At 40.2% G+C, this 20,542-nt stretch overlaps 1 protein-coding gene across 1 annotated transcript; it reads left to right on the forward strand.

The window, feature by feature from the left end:
- Positions 1–3,005: 3,005 nt before the first annotated feature.
- On the forward strand, positions 3,006–14,631 carry Prpf38a (pre-mRNA processing factor 38A). Its single transcript, XM_032900621.1, has 10 exons — positions 3,006–3,339; positions 4,821–4,980; positions 6,486–6,607; positions 7,846–7,931; positions 8,913–9,023; positions 10,655–10,767; positions 11,445–11,471; positions 11,569–11,666; positions 12,083–12,131; positions 14,227–14,631. The coding sequence occupies exons 1-10, from the start codon at positions 3,210–3,212 to the stop codon at positions 14,267–14,269; spliced, it is 939 nt and encodes a 312-aa protein (XP_032756512.1). The 5' UTR covers positions 3,006–3,209; the 3' UTR covers positions 14,270–14,631.
- The last annotated feature ends 5,911 nt before the right edge of the window (positions 14,632–20,542 follow it).

The raw sequence follows: 20,542 nt of genomic DNA on the forward strand, positions 1-20,542 counted from the left end.
AAAAATGCAAGTGATATGAGAATGCTGTCTGGGAGGAAGCCTGCTTGGCTTGGAGGTTCAGAATGAGGAGTAACTGCTCAGTATTTGGCTCAAGGCGATTTTAATAAGTCTTAGTCTTTCAGTGTGAATATTTGGGAAACTAGTTGGTTAAGGAATTACTATACCCATACTAATTTTATGAATCTATATTAATATAATAATCATTTTACAGAATAAAGACCTAGCTCAGTAAAGTGTCATTTAAATGCCTACAGTACAAAAGGCCTGCTACCTTCTATGCTTAGGACTTCTTTTCAGAACTTCTAATTATTTATCAACTTTCCACTGAGGAATGACAGAAGCAAGCTGAAGTGCTCATACACAGTTCAACTAACTGCTCTTCCCCTCTCCCCCACTCCATCAGCTCATGGATTATCAGCAAAATGATGAATGGACTGGAGATCAAGGATTGGCTTGGCCAAAAGAGTTTGACTTCTAGAGATACCCACTGAAGGTCTTGATACCACAGATACCACAAATCTGAAATAAGTACAGCACCGAGTGCAGGAGCCACACCCAAGGCAAAAACATAAAGGAACCTAAAAAAAGTTAAGCCCCAACTCTTGACAATGTACCTCACTTAAATCTTTAATAAAATTCCAAAGCAATGTATGTGAATTCATAGAAGATGCTCAATGATAAGTATTTGCTAATGAAAGGTATATGTTACCTTTGTAAGAGTTAACTCTGAAGAGTCAGACGCTAACAAACTACCTTACAGGTATTAACTGTGAAACTGGAGAGGCATTTACTTCTGGCAGTTTATAGTAAGTTAGGCTTTCCAATCAGAGTGGTAGGTCCAGCAGACCTTGATTTCCTAATCCATAAAATGAAAACAAAAGTATCTTTTTTCATTTAACCAATATTTTTGAGGCCTGTGTGCTAAGCGCTGTCCTAAGATAATCAGTAGTAAGGTGAGAACATCAGTATGATAAAACCAATGTCCATCTTACTGGAAACAACTATTCAAACAATGAATCCAGGGGGGTTGGGGATTTAGCTCAGTGGTAGAGCGCTTGCCTAGGAAGCGCAAGGCCCTGGGTTCGGTCCCCAGCTCCGAAAAAAAGAAAAAAAAAAAAACAATGAATCCAAGAAGTTTGAATTGTTCCAGGAATTTCATCCAGAAGAATGCTGAAGCCAGAGGAACAACTTGTCTTCAGGAAGGATTAACAACAGTTCTGGAGGCGCCCCTGAGGAGAGAGAGCTGAAACAATTGTGTATGTAGGGTTGGCACACCTTTGGCAGACTGCTCAGTTAAGGCACATAGACTGCCTTTTATTTAAACCTTACCCTCACATCCGAACTAAGGAAGGAAGGCTAGATAACTGGACCCCCCCCCACTATTCCCCCCCCTCTCTAGTGTCTGCTTCTTATTAATCTGGCCTCAAAACATTTCTCTCTCTCTCTGTGTGTGTGTGTGTGTGTGTGTGTGTGTGTGTGTGTGTGTGTGTGTGTGTGTGTGTATGTGGCACACGGGGTTGACACAGCACTCCCATGGAGGAAGAGGACAATTTGAGGCAGCAGGCTCTCCTTCCACCCTGTGGGTTCCAGCTTAGTGTCAAGGGCCCATATTGGCTGAGTCATTCCAAAGATCCTCATTTGGTCCCTTTTTCTTGGAATCTTGAGGAAGAGTGGCAGAACCCGGCTTATAAGGGCACAGGTTTTGATCTTAAGTCTCATAAAGTTACTTTCTTGCATTCAAATATAAAGGTCAAGATCTTTTTTTTTTTTTTAAGATTTATTTATTTATTTTTATATGAGCATTACAGATGGTTGTGAGCCACCATGTAGTTGCTGGGATTTGAACTCAGGACCTCTGGAAGAGCAGTCAGTGCTCTTAACCACTGAGCCATCTCTCCAGCCCCAAAGGTCAAGATCTTATTTATATCTTATGCACATAACTAGATGATATCTAATTCATAATTCAATGCAAAACACTGCACTCCCTTTCACAGAATTCAGAAACCTCCCAACATTCAAATATTGCCGTCTAATACAGCTTCTAAAATATTTTATAATTCTTGTCAGGCAGAGGCAGGCGGATCTCTTTGAGTGTTAGGCCAACCTGGTCTACAGAGTGTTCCAGGACAAACAGGGCTACACAGAGAAACAGTGTTTCGAACCCCTTCCCGCACCTTACCCAATCTAATCCTGAAAAAGCCGGGTGTGGTGGTGGCGCGCCATTAATTCTAACGCCTGAGAGGCAGAGGCAGTCGCTTAGAAATCCCAATTCCTCCAATTGTCACGAGAAGGTTAGACCCAAGAAAGTAGAAAACGAGCCATTAGATAGATGTTCTCTCCTGTGACTAGGGACTGAAGGCTCACCAAAAGACAAGTTATTGGGAGAGGAGACCTGAGGAGAACGAGAAGCCAGAGTCACAAAAATTGACCTAGAGAAAGTTTCTCTCTGGGCGGAATCACTAGTTAGTGAAGCCGAAAGCAGCATCAGCTCCGCCGTTCTAAAGGAAAGGATGCAAGTGCTTTTCAGAAGCCGTGCACGTGGAAAGTCAAAGCCTTAGGCTCCCCGCGACGGCAGGCTCCACCCGCTTCTCTGAGATCTCCTTCAGCGCAGGAAATGTTTCAGGAGCTCCCAGAAGGCGAGAACGTTTACCCACTTTCGAGAGGTGAGGGCACTTAAGGCCCTAGGTGCACGTGTGTGGAGTCTGAGGACGACCCGCACTCACCTCACCAAAGCTTGTTAGGGCTGTCGGTAACCCTCCGCTTCCCACTACTTGCAGTCCAGGCACTGAGGGGGCTGTAGAACGCTCGCTCATGCAGTTTGGGTTCCGCCAGGAGTCGATAGCTGCAACGCGCAGCCACTGCTCTCAGCTGACTAGGAATGGAAGTCAGAGGAAAAAACTTTTCGCGCCACTAACCGATACCCCGCCCATAGTCTGATTCTGATTGGTGTTTCTAACACCTCGCCACGCCCTCCAAAGGCTCATGACGTACTTCCGCCAATTTGCTTCAGCCCTCCCTGAGGGAGGTTGTGCGTAGTGTCGGGAAAGAGTTCTGAGCCACAGCTTCCGGTACAAAGCTAGTATCTTTCCGCGGTTCGAAGGAACTCCTTAAGGTTTCCCTAGCCTCTGCTAGTCTTTTTCTTCTTCTTTTTCAATCTGGATGTGACGTATTAAGCAAGCCGACGGAAACAGAGTTGAAAGCGTTCTAAAATGGCGAACCGTACAGTGAAGGATGCCCACAGCATCCATGGCACCAATCCTCAGTATCTGGTGGAGAAGATCATCCGGACACGAATTTATGAATCAAAGTACTGGAAAGAAGAGTGTTTTGGACTTACAGGTGAGAGACAGCGCGCACCTCGCTTCTCGGCTTACAGTTGTTTTCTTCTGACTGAGTAAGGAAGGATAGACCCTCTGGGCGTATGTCAACCATTCATAAAAACCGTTCTGTGTCTAGACTTGTACTAGACAGGACACAGACAAATCTGACACGATCTTTCCTTTATTTTTTTCTTTTCAGTTTTCCGAGACAGGATTTCTCTGTAATAGCCCTGGCTGTCCTGGGACTCGCTGGTATCGAACTCCGAGAGATCCTCCTGCTCTGCCTCCTGAGGGCTGAGATTAAAGGAATGCTGAACCGATCTTTTTTGATGCTAAAGAATTTGCTTAGGTTCTTTGAGCCACTTTTTTTTTTTTTTTTTTTTTTTTCCCGTAGTCTGTTGAGTCCTAGACTGTTTATCTCCGGGACCGGATACATTTCCTTGAATACAGCTTTCTGAAGATGTTAAAGGAACGTCACCATTCCTATAATCAAATTCTTGCTCTTCTTAAATGAGTCATTATTTTCATTCTTGACCTACTTCCTCTAGTCTTTTAGGTTTTTGTTTTTTGGGGTTTTTTTGGTTTTGTTTTTGTTTTGTTTTTTTGTCGTCCTCCCCGAGACAGTGTCTCACTGTGTAGCCTTGGATGGCCTGGAACTCTCTATGTAGAGGAGGCTGGCCTTGAACACACAGAGTATGAAAGGCATGAGCCACCTTGCTGACTCCTATCAATTCTCGAGGGTAGCTATCTGGTCAGGTTTCCCAGCTTTGTTCATATTCACCTAGTGTGATTTTTGCTGTGGTTCTTGAGCAGGTAAATCACATAACCTTTTTTTGTCCTCATTATCCTTAGTTGTAAGTCAGGACAATGATTATTTGGGTGTTTTGTTTTTGTTTTAGACAGGGTTCCCCTGCGTAGTCCTGACTGCCCTGGAACTCACTCTGTAGACCAGGATGGCCTAGAACTCAGAGATGTGCCTGCTCCTAGCTCCCAAGTGCTGGAATTAAAGTTGTACACTACCCCCCACCAGCATCTGGACTTTCCTCATGATTTGTTGTATAAAGATTGAGGACTCATGAGTCCACCCTTCCTTGATGGACTAAATAGTTGACTGAGGCAGGGGTAAGGGATCTGTCTCTTTCAGTAGTGGTGTAGTTCCAGGCATATGTAGTCCTGGCTGTCCTGGAACTCACTCTGCAGACTAGGCTCTCTCAAATTCAGAGATCTGCTTACCTCTGCCTCCTGAGTGCTGAGATTGGAAGCAAGCATCACCATGCTCAGGGTTTTTTGTTTGTTTGTTTGTTTGTTTGTTTTTGTTTTTTTCTTTTTAAGACTCATTTTTATTACTATTATTAATAAGCTTTTGATCTCTTAATATTAAGTTCTTATCAATTATTTAGGAACTCTAAAATTTTAGCTATTTAATTTCCCAACCAAGAAACCTAAGGCCTTTAATATTATGTCTAAGATGAATGTCACTTTGTTTTTGGTTTTTTTCAGCTGAACTTGTAGTTGACAAAGCCATGGAGTTGAAGTTTGTGGGTGGTGTGTATGGTGGAAACATAAAGCCAACTCCTTTTCTGTGTTTAACCTTGAAGATGCTTCAGATTCAACCTGAAAAGGATATCATTGTTGAGTTCATAAAAAATGAAGATTTCAAGTAAGTACAATGGTAACCAGCACAAAAATTTTAGTGGTTCAAAATTGGCTTTGTTAGTAGGATTGACTGTGTGTCTCATTTCTACAGCCTTCGGCCTTTGAACTTGTATTTTGTCTACTGTAGTTATGTAGACCTAACTCCCCATTCCCCAAAACGTATTTCACATATTAAATATGCACACATAATATTTTTACATATGTATACATACACACAGAGTTTCATCAAAGTGATGTGTTGGTAGACACTATATGTGGGAGCCATACAGCATAGGATGTTAGTTGACAGGTTAGATCGGTATCTTATTTAGACTTTGGTACCTATTGACTGTAACCCCGTAGAATTTCTCTAATTTTTTTTAAAGCTTGTCAATGAATGGTAAACATAATCAGCTGTTCCATATCATCCATTCTCTAGGAATGCGGAGGCAGGTGTAATAGCTGATCCTGTGCCGAACAAAATGTTTTAAGGGCCTTATACATAGTGATTCATATACTTTTCATCCCAGTGCTTTAAAAATACTATGCCTATTTTACATGGGCGGAAACTGAGGCACAGAGATTTTAAGGAATTTTTTGGTCAGAAAACTAGTGCGTGTTAGATCTATGGCTGAGATAAAGCCTGGGGGTAGAACAAATGGCAGGGGTGTAAGTCTGATCCCCATTGGGGATTGGAGAGGAGAAGCTGGCTGCAGAGTACACTTTGGTTTTCTTTGTTTTGTTTTGATTTTTGAGATACTGCCTCACAGTGTAGTTCTGGCTAGCCTTATATTTATGGCAGTCCTCTATCTTCTGCCTCCTGAGTGCTAGGTCTCAGCTAGAATGCATATTCGTTGCTGTACTGTTCTTCTCATGTGATGAAGCTTGGATTTCAAAAGGAGATTTGAGTAAGGACTGGATATATGAGATAAAGGAGGAGAAGGAATAATACCCTCCAGAACTGACAGTTAGAAGTTAAGTAACTTAGTAAGGACATGAGGTGTCCTGCTGTTCATAGTACTATAGTTTTCTTGCATTTATTCATGGCACTGGGCAGTACATTAGGTAGCAGCTTCTCCACCTTAGAGGTTGAGAAAAGAATTCAATGTCTGTTACTAAAATTAGTAATTTATGAAATCAGGACTTTGACCTCTATGACATTGACCTTTATCCAGAACCTATATTTGTGCCTATGTATGAATATCCTGGTATTGTTGTAAAATATATATTATGTCTTATTTTTTTGGAATCTTAGGCTAATTCTGTGAAGTTTTACAGATGATATATCTGAAAGTTGAGCAACGTGTACCAAGCCCCCGCAGCTAGTGATTGGTAGATAAGGAAGTTGATTAGGTCTCCATATTTTAGCCATCATCTGTTCAACGCTACCTTCAGAAATACAGCTTTTTAATCTGATAACAAGAAGAAAAAAATAAGACACTTTTACTGACTGTTGTCATGAGAAAAGCCAGTTATAAAACTGAGGAAGTCTTGAGGTGACCTGCTGTTTCACTGTCATCTCTCTGCTAGGTATGTCCGGATGTTAGGGGCCCTTTATATGAGGCTGACAGGAACTGCAATTGATTGCTACAAGTACTTGGAGCCTTTGTACAATGACTACCGAAAAATCAAGAGTCAGAACAGAAACGGAGGTATGGTGCCAAGTCTCTCGACTGTTACTCCTCAGCTGATCTACTTATTTCCACACGCACTAGATGTTCCTTTACATGTGCATTACTGCTGTTCACCAAATTTTCTGTCACCCTCACTGGAAGCATTAACCTTGGTTGGCCTTAACCCTTTCGGAATATGGCTGCCTCCTTTTCCTGATGCATTTCATGTGAAACACTGACTTAGGTCAGATATATTTTCCACATATGCTCCATCTATAGGATATAGGAGCTTCAAAATGGTTTCTTTATAAAATCCGCTTTAGCCTACCCAGGTCAGTTTCCAAATCCAACACCTTCTTTCCCCTGCAGGCTGCTTCTCTAGGATTGTTACCATGCTGTGCTGTACTTTGTAAACTAAGTGGACCTATGTTACTCATGTAGGGACTCCACGGAAAAACACTAAGCATATCTAAGGAGATGTAAATATCTTTTATAGCTACATCTTTGCTTTGTTTTGTCTTGTTTTAGAGCATGTGGCCCAGGACCTTCAACATTATAGCTAAGGATGACCTCAAACTTCTATGGCCTCTGCCTCTCAAATATGGGAATTACAGGAGTGCACCACAATGCCTGTCTCTGTCTTGGGAGGGAATAGTATTGGAGAATGGAACTTAGGGAGGGCATCGTGCATGTGAAGTCAGTGCTCTGACTTGAGAAATACACCTATGCTGAGGAAGGATTTCTCATAATCTAATCAGAAACCCTCAAGTTGAGACACCTTTCTTCTTTGGGATATAGAAGATTAACAATTTAGTATAAGTTGAATATCCCCCTCTTCAAAATGGCCTAGAACCAGAGTGTTGCTGATTTCAGGGCATTTTACTTTTTGGAATGCTTGTATAAACTATCAGTTGAGCATCTCTATCCAGAAACCTCAAATACTCCTTAGGAATTCTTAATGTGTATTATACTCTAAACTTTTATTGATTTATTTCTTCACTGAAATATATATTGAGAGTTGGTAATATGCCAGGTGAACATGAATATGTCACGAACTAGAAGCAACATGGTGAGCAGGTGGATATGATTATGGTATCTAAGACAGGAGGCCCTACTTTCAGTTCTTGTATCTGAAAGGAAGGAAGGAAGGAAGGAAGGAAGGAAAAAAAAGAGGTGAGGCATGTACAGAGCTTCATTATAAAATTTCATGGTTCTTTTACTCTTTGGGTAACTAAGACATTTCCAGATTGCTTAATCTAATCATTTTTCCCTTCCAGAGTTTGAACTGATGCATGTAGATGAGTTCATTGATGAACTACTGCACAGTGAGCGAGTCTGTGATATCATTTTGCCTCGGCTACAGGTATGAGGTCACCTTTTACCTCCCACGTAAACAAATAACTACTGAGACACTGAAACCTTAGGAGTTGTCTTAATAAGTCCTTATACCAAGATTTATAGAGGATAGCGATTGAGATGGAAGCAGGTAATGTTTCATGGGTTGGCTTTGAACAGAGGAAAGGAACTTTAGGATGTCTTATCCCAAATATAGCTGGGGAATTGTTTTTTTCAAACTGGTAAACTAGGCTATGAAACAGAAAAAGATCACATGGAATGAGAAAGAAAACACTCAATCCCTAACTTCTTGTTTATCATCTTGCTTCACACCCAAAGTGATGAGTGTCCATGAAGCAACAAAAAAGGAGACCCCTTAGGGCTGACCCCGAATCCACATAGAGCTGGTGCCTATAGCAGTAATGCGAGCAGGCCACTACTGTCCAGTGGAGCACAGAGAAAGGGGAATTGCCAGAAGCCTACAGGTCAGCTAAGCTAGCCTCCCCAGCAGGGAACAAAAGACCTGCATCAAACAAAGGGCAAGTTGAGAAGTGATCCCCAGATCGTCTCAGACGTCACATGGATATTCTGGCACATGTGCTCACACTGGGATAAAATTGTAAAATACTGAAAACTAAACACCTTTACTGATAAAAGTCTATTGTGCCAGGCATTGTGGTACAGGTCTTGAGTCCCAACACTTGGGACCTGCTCTCGTTCTAGGACAACCAAGCCTTCATCGTGAGAAGATCTCAGAAACAAACAATAAGCTCCCCTGAAAAACTCTCCAGACAACAACAAAACGCCCAATGTTCGGGCATGGAGGGGCCGGAGGGGCCAGAGAACAGTCAGTTCCCACCTCCCACCAGAGAGTGCCAGAAGAGGGGTTGGGTCCTTTAAAACTAGTGAGCCACCATGTGGGTACTAGGAGCTGAACTAAGGTCCTTTAATAGCCAAGTCGTATGGAAGAAATGGCAGTGACTTTTTACTTTGACTGTGTTCTCTGTAGAAACGGTATGTGCTGGAGGAAGCTGAGCAGCTGGAGCCCCGAGTCAGCGCTCTAGAAGAGGACATGGATGACGTGGAGTCTAGTGAGGAAGAAGAGGAGGAAGATGAGAAGGTAAGACAATATGAAAGCTTTCGGGGCTAGGAAGGAAGAAAATAAACCTTATTTTTTTTAAGCTTTAGTTTTAAAGTTAATGATAACCTTTTTATATTCTTTGTGGATTAATTATTTTGGGGGTCCTTTTGGACAAGGAGAGCCCTATTGTATGGATAAGGCTAGATAGACATTTCAGTTCTGATCAGGAATACTAGAATTTTATGACTGGACCTAAAAAATAAGAATGCTATATTCTCACTGAAATTATGAGCTTTAGTGTCAAATATGCCTTGATTTGAAAACCTCTTCTGTCATAGTAATGGTATGGTCTTAATAGTCCTGATTTTTCTTCCTTTGTGTTAGGAATTGCATCCAGTCTCACCTATTCTATCCCTGAGATGCACCCAGTACCTACTGCTATGTTAGATTACTTGTCTTCTGTAAAGCAAGGACTACAGTACTTTTCTCTGAAGACTGTTGTGTGTTCACGAACGTCTTAGTATATTTCTACATAATTGGTAAATGAATGGTAGCTATCAAAAAACTTGGACAAAACACTTGTCATGTTGAACATACTCTTAAGGACAGAAGTTACCTGCTGCATAGTCATATTTTGTCAGAATTAATAACTGTAGTGCTGAAAAGTTGAAAATCACCCACCTCCTCAGCTGTCAGCATCTAAGGAGCAGGTCGGTTGTTGACGTGAATCTTAAGCAGCCATTAAAATGATGGATGTGCTTACAGTAACGTAGCTCTAAAACATTTGCAAGTCTACTCTAAGAAACACTGGGCAAGAGGCAGAGGACATACAAGGGATGCTGGGTGACACACGCATTTAATTTTGAACCCTCTAAGAGAGGCAGAAACAGGTAGTCTGTGAGTTTGAGACGAGTCAGAGTTGCAGAGTAAGACCTTGTCTCTAAAACTAAAATATCAACCTCAAATTGGGTCTTATAGTGATAACAGTTATCTAATTATTTTTCCTCAACATGGAATTATCTGTTACCATCCCTTGTGATACTACTTTTTTTTAAATCTTCATTCTCTTCTTCCACTTACATTTTTGACAATGGAATTTTACCACAATTCCAAGTTGTGAATGTTGTTTGTAGATAACACTCTACGTATTGTTTCACTTGGCTTCTCTTTTTGTTGTTTTATTTTTCAAGATGGGGTATATACTTCTGACTCTCTTTGAACTACATAGACCAGAATGGTCTCAAATTCCCTAAGATCCATCTGCTTCAGCATCCCCAGTGCTGGGATTAAATGCATACACCACCATGTCAGCTCCTACTGCTACATACTCTTGGTAGAGCTAGGGTAAATTATTTTAAAAATTAAAATCACTATGGCTTTGCATTTAACAGTACTGAACTTGAATCTATTTCACATTCCTTAGAAAATCAGCATTGTTATTTCTTACTGTAATCAGTCATAGGCAGGTGATTCTATTATCAATAAAAAGGTCACTGAGAACTGTGTATTGCTAATTCTTCTTTTGTCACTAGAACTACTCACCTATGTAGTCAAATCACTGTTGTAAAGTTACTTGAGAGATGTACACTGGACAGAATTCTAAGGAGACTCTACCATGTTATTCATGGCTACCTTTAATAAAAGCCAGTACTCATCCCTCTCTTTTCAAGTTGGAAAGAGTGCCATCACCTGACCACCGACGAAGAAGCTACCGAGACTTGGACAAGCCAAGACGCTCACCTGCACTGCGCTACAGGAGGAGCCGGAGCCGTTCTCCCAGAAGGTAGGCTGGGACACTTTGCCAGAGTTTGTGTTTCCCTATTACTACTGAAGCATCACCCTTAAAGCCTCATTGGCAGACAAAAAAAAAAAATTCCTGGGGCAGATGGCTAAGTGTGTAAGAGCACTGGCTGCTCTTCCGGAAGACCTGCACCCAGATGACAGCTCACAACTGTAACTCCAGTTCCATGGGATCCCATACCCTCACACCCATATACATTAAAAATAATTCTTTACTTACTTTGTTATCGGTGTATTAAGCTGGACTTAGACATATAGTTCAATTACAATCACCTGTTTTCTGATTATGTATTCCAGATAGTGTAGAGCGGCTGTAATGAGGATGGCTGGAGCAGCTCCCCTATACCTCCTATCCTCTGTCAGGTTAAATTGGCTAAGTTCTGAAGGAGTTGACAGAATTCAAGAGCCAATGGGTTGTCCTTTCATGCAAATGTTTTTCTAGTATCTATTTATGGCACATTTGCTATTATCTCACTACTCAAAGTAATTTGCATGTCAGTATTAGGAGTATCCTACATTTAAAAGACACAGAACAAGTAAGAATCAGAAACCACTGTGTTCAGTCCCCAGTATTTCTCCCTCTTAAAAAAAGAGGGGGTGGTTTAATTTTTTTCGATGTACAATATCCAGTACACTAACCTGTTCCTCCTCTTGCCACAGGCGGAGTAGATCTCCTAAAAGAAGAAGGTAGGTCCTTAGTCATTTCTGAAAAGACGGTTTTGAAAGGGGAAGTGGTGGTGTTTATTATAAAACAAGTGCTGAGCTAACCATCCTTTTTCCATAGTCCTTCTCCTCGACGAGAAAGGCATAGGAGCAAGAGTCCACGACGCCATCGAAGCAGGTCCAGAGACAGACGACACAGATCCCGCTCTAAATCCCCAGGTGTAGTATCTGGGCCTTTTATTGCTTGTCTTAGTAACTAAATCTAAAAGGAGCATTAAGACTCCTAAGATATGAAATATGAAGCAGAAAAGGAAAGGGACATGGAATTCAAGTTCACATTAGACGCTTCTGAGCTTCATTATATGGAAATGGGATTTCACTTTTTATCCAAATTGCACAAGGACCAGTATAATAGAGCTCAAAGTATAATTAATGTTTTGTAGAGTTAGCCATAATGCTCTGTATATTTGATTTCATTACTGCATTCCCTGCCACAACTAACAACCAGTTTAGAGATGTGATAGTAAGTTGTATCCTCAAAATAGGCCAGAAAGGTAAGAGGAGCTGGGGAAAGGGAAGTTATGGCCTAAATTGGGAGAAAAGAAATGCTCATCAAATGACCTTTCCTTCCCTAGGTCACCACCGTAGTCACAGACATAGAAGCCACTCAAAGTCTCCTGAAAGGTATGGGTTAAACCTCTATCTTAAGAATTTAGTACTTGGCTGAGTTGGTGATTAATTAGGTAAATAAAGTACTTGTCATGAAAGAATGAGGACAAGAATTCAAGAGAGAGAGAGAGTGTGTGTGTGTTTCTTTTGTACCTTACCTTGCTTTCCTTTATAAAATTAAACCTTTGGACAACAGGGGAGCTATAGTCTCAATGGTTCTGGGCTTTAAGAACTAATTTTTTTTTTCTAATTCCCCCTCTCCCCCAGGCCCCACACACACACACCTCCCCATCTTCCTCCATCCCCCGCCAGGGTTTCTGTGTTTAATAACCCTGGCTATCCTGGATCTTGAAGAAATAAAGTTTCATAGTTTCATAGTTATGAGAAACAAAGTTGTAAAAACAAGGTTTTGAGAAATACGTCTGACGTCAGGTTGCCTAATGTTATGACAAAGTTTTGGTGATCAAGATATTGAGTCAGAAGACCAGGCTATTCTGACCAAGCTAAAGTTAAGACAAAACAAAAAGAACTGTTCTCGGAAGGATCCCTTCCCCCTCCCTGTGGTGAATCCCGAGAACAACCACAAGATGTCATCTTGACCCTGCCCACTACCCAGTTCCTCCCCCACTTCTAACGGACTTGCCAACTTAGCCCTTTTCTAGAGATTTTCCAAGGCCAGGTACAGTGCTAGATGAGGAAAATGACTAATTGAGCCAAGAACAGCCCATTGAGCAGGCCAGCCAATACCTGACCAGATCCTTTGTCCTGTGTACCACCAATGAGAATAGGCCAGCTAACCCTATTGCTGAAATCTGCCCTCTGTAAAGAATGAAAGTTATGTGCTTTTTGAGTTCGGGGTTGCCTCTCCCTGTGTGAATGAGTAAGCCCATGTACGTGGATCATTAAACCTCTTGCTATTGCAGCGGTCGCTTTGTCAATTTGTGATCTGTGGGTTGCGCTCCTGAGGTAAGGCCACTTCGGGGTCTTACAACAATCTTCATAGACTAGTGTAAATCAGTCTGACCTTGAACACACAGAGATTTGTCTGCCTCTGCTGGGATTAAGGGCATGTGCCATCACACCCAGCTTAAGATTTATTTTTAATTGTATATATGTGTTTATCTGAAACGAATGCAGATGCCAGTGGAGGTCAAAGGTATGAAATCCCTAGGAACTGCAGTTTTTGTGAGCCACCAAATGTGGACCCATGTACTTGGGTCCCCTTTAATAGTGCTTTCTCTTTACCATTAGCACAAGAACCAACTTTTAAAACTTAACAGTACAGTACCTCGAAAACAAAGCCAAAATAACTGGATAGGATCTCAGTGGCTTCAAGGATGAAGTACTTGCTATGCAAAGCAGTCCAAATCCTTAGAAACCACTTTTTAAAAGCCAGGCAGATGGTTTATACTTGAATTCCAACACTGAACGCAAAAACAGGATCCTCAAGGGGGGCTGGTAATCTAGACTGGCTTCATTTTAAGATCTAGTTTTCTGTTGCTGGGATAAATGGCATGACCCAAAGCAACAGATTTCTTTCAGATTGTACTTCCAGGTAACAGTCCTTGATTGAGGAAAGTCAAGGTAGGCACTCAAGCAGGATTCCTGGAGGAAAGCTGCTTACTATCTTGCTTTCTGGCTAGCTTTCTTACAAAGCCTAGACCCAACTACCTTGGGCTGATGCTGTCCTCAGTGGACTGGGCCCTTCCATCTCAATCAAGACAGTCTCTCATAGACATTGCCAAGGCAAGTCTACTGTAGACAAATTCTCAGTTGAGATTCCTTTTTCCCAGGTGATTGGGTTGTGTCAACTGGACAACTGCCTCAATAAGTAAAATGAAGACACGAGTATCACAGCCTCCAGCCTGCATATGCACTAAAGTATATGTGCACATTCAGCATCATGTAAAACACACAAATACACATAAAACTGCACAGGGTATGGTGATACACCTGTAACCCCAGCACTGGGGAGGAAAAAGCAGGGAGACTATCAACAACACAACCACACAGATGCACGCACGCACACACGAATCCTGCCATCTGTACTCATCGGTGTCGGCATGTTATGTTCATGTGATTTGAATGACTTTCATCTATTCCATTTCAGGTCTAAAAAGAGCCACAAGAAGAGCCGGAGAGGAAATGAGTAATGGATTCATCTTGATCTCAGTCCTGATGACCTGTGGGTGTGACAGTGTCTGTTTAAGTGGAATGATCAGGATCTCCTCTTCAGGCAGCTATGAGTATTTGGGGTTTTTCAAAATCAACTTGTTTTGTTGGGCTTTGTTTTTGTTTTAATATTACAGAGGTGCTAAGTTTTGTATCTCTTTGGATTATAATCTGCAGCTTTGAAGAGTGTTTTTGACCAAATCAAGGTCAGGTTTTGGCCTAACCAACTATGGCTATACATACTTAACAGGATCAAGAAGACCTGGGAATTGGAGAGGTTCCTGAGAATAAAAAGATGTGATCCTTTTATTTGTAATTAAACCTCACACAGTTTTCGTTTTTCTCTATTTTTTTGTTGTTTTGTTTATTCTATATGATTAACTGCTTTGCGAGTCCTCTGGTTTAGGCTGCTGCTGTGTAAACACCCAGCTAATAAAGCACATTAATTCCTAACTTCTCAATACGCACAGACAGCAGCAGTGGCAATAAACATGGAAAATAACTAGTTAGTCGTTCTGCAAGAACAGAGTATACTCAAACATAAAGCTTTTTCTGGATTTTTAAATTCAGGTCCATTAAACAATTCAACATGATTGCATTTACCATCCTCTGTATAAGCCAGGTATCATGGCTCCTCACCATAATCTCAACACAGGCTGAGCACTGTTTCTGGTTTTGACCTAAGTGGCTAGATAACAGAAGACATTGCTTTTAGGTGGTATGGGAGTGAGAAGGTTGTGGTAGGAATGAAAACAGTTGTGTTTCTTTTTATATGGGTGAAAATAGGAACTAGTGGAGTTCACCATTGTAATCTAGGCTAGAACTGACAATCATGGAAGATTCAGATTCCAAGAGAGTATGATATAAGAGCAACAGCAGTGTCACAGGCACTACCAACACTTGGGACTAGTAATACAGGTATCTAGTAAATACTGGCATTAGCAATTCACAAGAGTAAGAGAATCAGTAGGTCAAAGACAAGTCCATAGGCACAGATGCTTGAGAGGATTAAGATCCTAACTAGAACAGCTCCTTTTGCCTATACTTACCTTTTCTCCTTTAAGGTGGGAGAAATGATTGACTTCTTGCAACTCTAATTGAAGGAGGAACTGTAAACATCAGCAGCCTTATAGGATCCAGCTCAGGGAATCATATCTGGTTATAGGATAAATATTTCTATTGTTTCTTGTTGACTGGGGTACTTTTGTAGCAATAGTAAAGCAATTTCTTTGTTTTTTTTTTATTTTTATTTTTTCTTTTTTTCGGAGCTGAGGACCGAACCCAGGGCCTTGAACTTGCTAGGCAAGCTCCCTACCACTAAGCTAAACAAACCCCCAGCCCCAGTAAAGCAATTTCTAATAGTTTGTGCTTTCATATTCTTTAATGATTCCTCAAATCTTGATATATAAATTAATAAAGTTGTCTGTAAGACCTATTATGACTTATTAATAGAATTGCATCTTGTGACTTTTAAAATTAAATACAATTATCCTCACTCAGATCTAGTTGAAATTCCTAGAGGCTTATTTCTTACTGAGGTGACTTAGGTGGAAAGATACCTCTCATGACCCATGCCATAGGTCAACCAAGTACCATCAGTATTGCATTAACTTTGTTTACTATTAAGGAAGATTTAAGTAACTATAATAAAAAGCCCCCTACAATATTTTAAGAGAAACCTTCCCCAATTTTAGAGCATACATCCAATGTAGTAGAATCTGGATCTAATATGAGCAGCAGGAAACATAATACCCTGTCATTTAATACAAAGACCATTTTGGGACTGGAGAGATGGCTCAGTGGTTAAGAGCACCAACTGCTCTTCCCGAGGTCCTGAGTTCAAATCCTAGCAACCACATGGTGGCTCACGACCACGTGTAATGAGATCTGATGCCCTCTTCTGGTGTGTCTGAAAATAGTGATGACAGTGTACTCACATACACAAAATGAATATTTTAAAAAACAAAAAAACAAAAACCATTTTGGCAAACCACAGATTTCTGTCAATTTTTTTTGCATGAGGCCTTTGCATAGTAGCTTTAAAATATCTTGGTTATCACAATCTTAGAGGCATGTTTTACATCTCGACTGTACATTTGTATATACTCTTTGTGCTGAAACAGGCTTTAAGAAAAAATTAAGCAGGGTGGGCAGTGGTAGCACACGCCTCTAATCCCAGCACTGAGTAGGCAGGGGCAGGCAGATATCTTTGAGGCAGCCTGGTCTACAGAGTGCAAAAGGACAACCAGGGGTACACAGAGAAACCGTGTCTTGAAAAAGATTAAAAAATATATATATAAAATGCAGTAATATTAGTTTGGTTATTGAGATTTTTAAAGAAGATTTGTGTGTATGCACATGTCTCTGAGTGTGTTTATGTACTGGCAAGGGCCAGAAAAAGGTGTTGGATGCCTAAGTTACAGGTGTTTGTGAGTCATCTGACATGGATTCTGGGGTCCAATCACTACTCCATGATTGAACAGCAAATGCTTTTAACCACTGAGCTATTGTTCCAGCCCCAATAATTTCATTGTAATCCACGTTCCACAATTTGAAATCCTGTTCCTTAAAACTCACATAACCTTAACACTAAGAAATTGTTTTTACAGGGAAAAGAAATGCCAGGCTTTGGTTAGTAGGTTGTAATAGAACAACCCAATGTTAAACCTCATTAACCTTTTGTTACTCTACAGTAGTTTAAACGAAAATCAGAAAATGACACCAAGCCAAATGACCTGAATTTGATGCCTCAGTACAACGATGGGAGAATGAGAAGCCACTCCCCTCCTTGGATCTTCATGTGCATGCACACGCATCATACATATACATACACAATAATAAAAGCGAAAAGAGGAAATAGTTTTCATTTCGTTTTTATATTGAGCATACTGATGTCTAAGAAACATGAAGCTAGAAAAATGAAGTTTTTCAGTGGTTTACATAATTGCTCTTAGTTTTGTGAGCAATGTTGAAGTTAGGATTTCTGCCTGGAAAACAGTTGTCACCTTTAATTTCCTAGTTTTCTTCTAAGTCTAGTGAAATTAGTTTCCAATATTTAAGTGCATCAGTAACCTAGTACACAGGCATCAGTTCCCTCCCTAACTTGCTGTATTTGTTAAAACAGGATATACATACATTTTTATAAAATCTTGTACACATACACTTAAGATAACTGGATGGAATAAATGAAGTTCACCAGATAATAATAGAATTCTTAATTGATAGATTTTAGTGTTTTATATTTTATTTACTTTGTGTGTGTGTACACACACAAGTAATATATAGTGACAAAAAGTGACATCCATCAACAAGGAAGGCAAGCAATGTAGCTACTTACCCATCTTGCAAGCCTTGCCTTAAGACCCTTTCCTTCAATAAACACATCCATTATCATTTACAAAGGAAAGTGAGTTGGGAGTTTATAGTTTTAACCAGCAACCATTTCAATGAAAGGTGATTAGGCAGAAGCTTTAGCACTTTTATCCTTTGGGCCTGGAGACAGCTCAGTGGTGAAGTAAATGCTGCTCTTGCACAGGTTTTGCCCTCAGTTGCTTACACCTACTTCAAGTGGCTGACACTCACCTGTAACTACAGTTTCAGACTCAGGGCACCTGTACACATGCATATACACTCCCAACATTACAGACACGATTCAAATATTTAAAAACTTCATCCTTTTTCTCAATTCCATTCACCCAAGCAGAATAAAATCTGTAGATACATTATTTTGCTATCAATATGTATATATTTTATTTATAGGAGAAAACTTACAGATAAGCAAAAATATCTATGTGGAGACTGAATAAACAATATATTTTGATTAAATGTTTTTGTTTTGGTGTTCTGAGATAGGCTTAACTATATAGGCTTCACCTAGGTATGTAGACCAGGCTTACCTCTCTCCTGAGTGCAGAGATTAAAGGTATGTGCCACCATTTACAGCATGTTAGTATGCTTTTCAATAACTGTAATGGGCAAAGGTAAAACCACCTCCATATCAAGGGACACAATTGTCTAACAAAAATAATCATGGTATTCAGAGTGTGTATGTGTTCCCTAAGACTGATCATTTTTGGACTATTAACTGTTTTTTCAAACAAAACTGAGCTATACTGTAAATTACAAACAGATTTTCTTTTCTTTAAGATTTAGTTATTTTATGTATGTGAGTACACTGTAGCTGACTTCAGACACACAGAAGAGGGCATCAGATCCCATTACAGATGGTTGTGAGCCACCATGTGGTTGGCCAGGAATTGAACTCAGGACCTCTAGAAAAGCAGTCAGTGCTCTTATGCTGAGCCACCTCTCCAGCCCACAAATAGATGTTCTGTTCTTCAGCTTAGTTACTGAGTTTTACAACTCTGAAGGAGAGGGAGATTATCCAAAATTAGTGAATCGAACACTATCATTGATGTAAATAATAATATACTGTCATTAGGAAAGGGGGGGGGGCTTAGAGCTCCTAGCATCATGCTTGTTACATTTTTTTGAAAAGGTTTCTTTGGATTTTATTTCAGTGAAAACCTCAATTATGCACAGAAGCAGAAAGAACAATGACAAGAATATCATACTCTTAATCCTCAGGTGAAATATTTGAATGCTGAAATAAATATATGTGTGTATGTGTGTGATTTTTTTTTTTTTTTTTTTTTTGAGACAGTCTTCTGTAACTCAGGCTAGCCTCAAATTCTATGTAGTTGAGAATGACCTTCAATTTCCTGGTGGTTGTTTGAGACCTAGCTAGCTTGGAACTTGTTCTGAATTACTAGGCTGGCCTTAAACTCAAGATCTGCCTGCCTCTGCCTCCCAAGCACGAGGATTAAAGGTCTGTACCTTCATGCCAGACCTTTAATTTCTTGATCTTCTGACTCTACCTCCACTGCTGGGAATTCATGATGCTCCAACTTGTTTTTTAACACAAAAGCAGAGTGGGATCAGGTATATATTAACAAGAAAGCTGACTCCACTAGTTTTTAAGAATCTCTACGACACATTCTGTAATGTGAAAAACCAATAGTAAATATACCTGTCCTTAACTTGGGGCTGTAAATATGGCGGGGATACTCTCAACTACCTGTATCTCAGGAATACTGCAAATATCTTACAGGATCACAGACAGTCTCCTATTTAAGCACAACAAAGATAATACACTAATCCTAAATAATTTTTAACTACTATTAGTTTTTGCAAACACTTATACTTTCAGTATATAATTAGAGGATGACAGACAAAAAATAACAGGGTAAAAGGAAGTTAAAAAAAATATGCCACCTACATCTCAAGTCTGAATTTTAATATGCCATATACTTTATAGCAACATTTTACTTGATGACCAACTTCATGGCCTATTAATTAATGATGGTGCTGAAAATTCGTACTACAGGTGTCCTGATCTTAGCACTACCTTTACACTACCGGTTCCGGGGAAGTTGGTGTATCAAACATTGTACTGCCAGTTACATAGTTAACGCATATTTCTATAATTATAAAAGTGTATGTCCCACCAGCAGACATCCGCACACACCTTGTGTTTATTTTATCTGTTAATTGTAACCTGAGGCAAAATAAACTGAATGACAATATCATCTAAATTTAAGCAAACTCTGGTGTTTAAACAATGTTGACATTGCCCTATGATGTATTTCTTGAGATACATCCCAGCAGCTGAAGGACTCGTGACTGACCACAAGCATTGATAAACAGACACCATCCTGGCCAGTGTCTTTCCAGGCAGTAGTATAGGATAACAAATGGACAGCCTGCCACATACTAGCTCTTCACTAAAGAATTATTTTCCTCTACTTTTATTTGGTAAACTTTCCTTTTAAAAAAATTTGGGGGGGAATGTGGGCTGGAGGGGAGGGGCATTGCTACAGGTTGAACCCAGTGTCTTGTACACAATAGGAAAGCTCTCTGCAAAACAACTACAACCGGGCCCTCAAAGGATCTATTTTGGGCCAAATTAGCATGTAACTGCTACCTTTGGAATTCACTCCACTGCTCTGCTCCTCAGTTTTCATTTTCAATGATAACATGGACAAAGCACTTGCTTTTATCATCTTCATACAGTGGTTGTGACAATCCAGTAAAATGAGGAAAAGATCTTTGAATCTCTAAAATTAAGTCTGATTTGGAACAGTCACTGAGAATAAATTCGTTCAATTACTACGATATATTCCTAACATCTATACCAGATGAATTAACCAAATTTGACTCTTGTCAAACTATACCAGATGAATTAACCAAATCTG

This window comes from Rattus rattus, chromosome 1, assembly GCF_011064425.1.
Source record: "Rattus rattus isolate New Zealand chromosome 1, Rrattus_CSIRO_v1, whole genome shotgun sequence".
In the NCBI taxonomy this organism is placed as follows: Eukaryota; Metazoa; Chordata; class Mammalia; order Rodentia; family Muridae; genus Rattus; species Rattus rattus.